Source organism: Anopheles darlingi, chromosome 2 (assembly GCF_943734745.1).
Source record: "Anopheles darlingi chromosome 2, idAnoDarlMG_H_01, whole genome shotgun sequence".
NCBI lineage: Eukaryota > Metazoa > Arthropoda > Insecta > Diptera > Culicidae > Anopheles > Anopheles darlingi.
In genome coordinates this window covers 70328557-70333880 of record NC_064874.1, presented here as the reverse complement: position 1 = coordinate 70333880, position 5324 = coordinate 70328557, and the positions used below count along the sequence as shown (strand labels likewise).

General features: G+C 40.9%; 1 protein-coding gene across 3 annotated transcripts in view; it reads right to left on the bottom strand.

Annotated features, from left to right (window-relative positions):
- Positions 1-1163: 1163 nt before the first annotated feature.
- Positions 1164-5324, bottom strand: part of LOC125952303 (importin subunit beta) — an 8130-nt gene continuing 3969 nt past the window's right edge. The window contains exons 3-5 of one of the 3 annotated variants that reach the window (XM_049681717.1): positions 5195-5324; positions 4657-4938; positions 1164-3829 (exon numbers count right to left, since the gene is read on the bottom strand). The exon at positions 5195-5324 is cut by the window's right edge and continues 2224 nt beyond it. In XM_049681717.1, coding sequence (XP_049537674.1) covers positions 4935-4938; positions 5195-5324 — 134 coding nt within the window. In that variant the 3' untranslated portion in view covers positions 1164-3829; positions 4657-4934. The remainder of the gene's footprint in view (positions 3830-4656; positions 4939-5194) is intronic. The other 2 variants (XM_049681718.1, XM_049681715.1) reach the window with 2 other exon arrangements.

Genomic DNA, 5324 nt, shown 5'->3' with positions numbered 1-5324 from the left:
TGTGAAACCGAATACTTATAAAGAATCTGGTCAATCTGATGGCCTGATTGGTTGTATTTAACATAACAAAGCCAAAGAAATATGAATACAATGACTCGAAGAATCTTTATAAATTCTTAAAGACTTTACAACAACGAAACAAGAGCAATTTGTGCTTATTAAATGTGGAACTGTAAAACAAACAGCTGCCACATTAGCAGATCCCAATTCCTCCCAGTTTCTTATGCATAAATTGGTGTTAAGAATATTATAATCATACTGACATATCAACTAGGACAAAAACACACAAACGACGAACCAGCATCAGAAGAGTATACACCACATACACACAACAGCATCGCCACAATCATTCCGCTATTTGCATTATATATTTACTGCAACTCAGCCATCCTTAATCGTACATCCAAATCCCAATTAAATTGGGGAAGCTTTATTCATTTGTTTCAATTCAACTCACAAGAAGATGATAAACGGTTCCTTTCACTCACGCATACTTTATTCACAAATCATTCATTAGTTAGCTCTAGCACGCCCGCTCAGCGCTCATAAAACGTACATACAGTAAGGTGTCTTAGGCATAGTAATATCACACACTCATACGATCGTCGGGCATCTGTGGTTTGCCAGTTAACGCTCGTTCCTCAGAGTCACATACAAAAAAGAGATTGCCAGTGCGCAATCAAACCAAGCATTAAACAATCATACTAACCACATCTTGGCATCCCTTCTCTCTCAACATCATTCGGTCGCACTTGCACATTCGCAACATTATGATTACTGTAAGCTCGATCATTCACAGAAAACATCCTTATCATCATCCTCGGCAGCATCATACATACAACATTCACGCACAAATACCACACGCCTCACGCAGTCTGATAACCTCGCACAAATACTCTGCACACACAGCGGAAAAGCGTGTTCTTAATAGCTACGCAACCATACCATGATGCTTCAGTCATTCGCACAATAGAATATTCCAAAATCATTACCAACGAGCATACATCATTACTATCATACATCATTGTTATCTTGCATCCAACGACATACATTCGATCAAACATCTTACGCACACATCATACTCACAAGCGCACCCAACCATCCTGATATCATTCTATTTACTCTGCATATTCTCGCGCCCCGTGGACAAAATCCCATTCTACTACCATTCGCGCGCACACATGACTTTTTTTGTTTTTTTTTTGTTTGTTTCATTTTGTTTTGTGTTTGGGGAATCTTGAGCTACATACTACAGAGGGCTAAATCGCTCTAATTCTACTCTTAATGTATGTTCCAGTTTATTTTCTGGTTTCCCCTTATCTGCCACTGCTGCTGCTGCTGATACCGTGCATGCATCTTCTACAAGTGTATATTCACTATTAGCCGTGACTGTGCACGCGTGTCTGTTCTAGCTGACCAAGACAGCAACTGACCCGTGCAAGAGTTGCGTGCGAGATCAGTGCCTGACAAACCGAAGAAGGAAAGAAAACCTAACAACATGTGAGAACCGAAGAAGCCCTTGCGTTCGTGTTCATTTCCTACTAGTTTTCGTGTGAAAATTATAATTTAATAGCATCTAAAACCAAATATATTTGTTTCGCTATGTCAAAAAATGTTCTCAATTTGTTAACCATCTATCTAAAACCATAAGACACGCCCGAGGAGAACGGCTTTTAGCAGATTGACTTGGAAAAGGAAAGTAGAAATATATGCTTCTCAACTGCTCCTTGCAGCTTTTCCATTATATCTCACCTGGCCTAAGGATTGCCTTCAGGAGATTTTTGTTTGTTTTGTTTAAGCAAAATTATTTAGTATTTTAGACTCCCGCCGTTTACCATAAATGATCCTCTACGTGCGGTGAGTACATACATGTAAAGAATTTGATCTAAACTGCGCTACGTAGGAGATGCTACCCTATTGTATGCGTGAAGTATTTTAACATAAATGATGCGAAAAAAATGTGACAAAGAAAAATTGAATTTAATTAAACTTAACATATGAATGTAACCAGACGCGTTTGCTCTCTTGATCTTTTGTCAGCATTGCAATTAAAAAATCCATTTCCAGGCGTAACGGTTTTTCATGCTAACATTCATATACTATGGCACACGTGTCGTGTCCCGAAAAAGTTTACCAACTTCCATTCCATCAACTCACGTACATTCCAAAATACCCCTCCAACGGCACACCAATCGCTCTCTGACTTATCTTAATCACCACCATTCAGTTGGAAACCTTTGGAAAACCACTGATAGGCGCGTGCATCCATTTGTAGTAATTTTTTGTAAAAGTAGAAACGCATCATCGAGGAACGCAAACGGCTGGTATGCGCACTGGACCTTCGTTACCACATCCCAGAACCCAGAATATTGCCCCACAAACTACAAAAGCTTAAAATAAGAAAAAAAAAAAAAAGAATGCACGGTAGTAAGGTACAACACTACACATACTGCTCATTGTTCATTGCAGCATATTTGTATGAGACTACTGCTTGGTCGACAAGACAATTACAAATACATAACTTAAGTAGGATGATCCACTGCTTTAACAATATGTTTTCTGTTTATAATTAGAATTATCCGTCGCAGGCGGAGTAGTAGTGATGCGACGGGTTAACTGTCGGTGTGCGACACCCCTCCGAACTAAAACAATCCAAATCCAACACGCTTTGATTATGATCATAAAAACCATTTGTCTACACGATGAGTGAATGCGTGTTAGTGGTAAACTATCGACTGCTATCACTGTCACTATACAAGGGGAAGTAGGTGATATTTGAAGTTAAAAAAGAAAAAGGGGAAAAAATGTAACGAAGCAAATATTCCAGTCCCAGTGTGGATGGATCCATTCAATGAGAGGATGCAAAATTGAATTATTAGTTAGTTTTTCGCCCGCCCGCCCTTTTGTTGTACGCTGTTTTGCATGTTGCGTGGTTTTTGTGTTTGTGATCTTATCATTATTCGAAGGATATGCTTGTTCGGTAAAAGAATATTAGTTAAATTTGCGTTCCGTTCGCTCGCTCATTCTCACGCTCGTTCGTCCGTTCGCACGACCTTTCGTTCGATCTTCCATTTGCTCGTTCTTTCTAAACTCTCATGTCACGCGCACATATCTATTAATCTTTCGCTCGGTAGGGGACTTACTTGAAATTGATGTACGATCGATCCTGAAGGAGGATTAAGCGAAGCTGGGCGGATCACACGGAATGAAGGGCACGCACACTCATCACCATTAACGCTGAACCTCCTTACGGGCGGGACAAATAAATAATAGGAATTACACCAGGACCCCTTTTCATTGCCTCTCGCTCTCTGTCTTTGTAGCATTAATAATGAGTACTGTCCAGCAGAATGCATACTCGTAGAAAGATGTCCAGTGGTGGTGCTTGTTTTCGGCCTAATCTTCAAATCCACGCGCAGGCGGATAGTGGTGGTGGTGGTGTCGGCGAATTTCACTAACTTCAAAGACTGCTTTCTTCACAAACGCAAATCTACCACTTTTTTATGCGGGTCGGGCTAATGATGTTGTTGGCGGTTGAAGAAAGTCACCATGTAGCACTGTCACCACTATGCCAGTGGCAGGAGTAATACAAACAGAGAAAGGTGCTGGGAGGATTGCTGGACTTGTGCTGCTGTACTGGAGATGGCGATCGACATTAACGGATACTTCATCTTCTTCTTTTACTTTCTCTTCCTTGTTAAAATTGCTGGAAATTACAGGATGGGTGGGGGAATCGCTTTCGAACTTAGGTTGCTGGAACGATGGTCGTTGCTGTGCCGTTGCCACTGTTGGCATAGTTGATAGTGTTGCCATTGATGCTGAGACAAATCTGCAATGAGCGACGAGAATCAATTTACGAATGGTGGTGGCTACACGAACAACGATCGAGGCAATCAAAGCACGAACATTTCAGATTCAATCGACTCGCGCATAGACACACACACACAACTGCTGCTTATTAAACGGAAATTTTTAGACGAACAAAACAGAGCGATTGTAAGTGGCAAAAAGCAAGATAAAAGCATAACATCTGTAGTTTCCACTGCCTCTATGCTCCGAATAGGAACAGGGGCTGAAACCGATTTGATGTAGCCTCGATCAATTGGGGTAGTGAGCAGGCGAAAGCAAAGCAAAACCCAACTCAACCTCGAGGCGTCGTAGAGGTACAAAAACCAATTGGGATAACTTAAGAAATCAAATAAGGCCAATTGGAGCATAATGTTCAAAGTCATAGTCAAAAGAAAGTTTAAAAAATTCTACCTCTTCAACGCCATGTATAGGATGAAAGCTAAAGGCTGATGGTTAGCACGTGAATTTTAAGATAAAAAACGCCTGCAGAAAACTTGCAGAAAAATGCATTGGAAACACACACATGAAGCGAGCGCAACGCGAACAAAGGTATAAATGAACGATGGAAATTTAGTGACAACATAAGCAGGGGATTGTTGATTATAACGATTGCAATGCATTTCTGTTATATCCAATACACAAACAGATTAATGGTATATCTAAATGAACAAAAACATTGATGAAGTGATGGTTTTACCGGACAGAAGCAAATACGCAACTGTATAAAGGAATGAACCATCCCGGATTCCAATGGCATCACATATTGGATTCACAGAGAACAGCTGGCTATTCGATTCGTGTGCTCACCTTTCTTGCATTTGTAGCAGCTCAAAACTGTTACTTCTGGTCGACACCATGCACAGCAGAGCTCGTGATGGGTCGGTGGTAATTTGAGGAAGGGAAGGACTAGATTCTATCGGTTCGTGAAGTGCAACATATTTCACAATTAAATATCCCAGGAACCGTTCGAGAAAAGATCGATCCATTCGACGACGACGAACGATCGACCATGGAGAGCGAAGCAACATTCTTCTAGGTTGCTAAAAATGCAGTCTGCATCTTCTATGTTCTCGTAAAGATAACGATTACCTAAGAACGGGAATAAAAAAGGATGAGGATGGTAAAGGTAACAGTCGGAGTTATAGTACCAAACTAAAATCTTAGCGAATGTATAGTCAGTGTGTGTCAAATTATAATATAAATTATTAAAAAAATAGATAAAAAAGTGGAAAAGGTTGAAAAGATGATGGGTAACAACAGGACGACAACTGTAATGTTCATGCTTTTCCTGCCATCGACAATCGTGGATCGTGCGACAAGCCTTGGCCAACCGTGTACCACTTACCAACTCGTGTTGACCGGCAGGTTCTTCAGACGTTTGATCTCCTTCAACGCCCAGGTGGCGAGCGTTTTCGTGCGTCCGGTGCGCGAATTTTTACCATCGTTGAGTAGTTCGGTAATGCTTGGATCCTCGA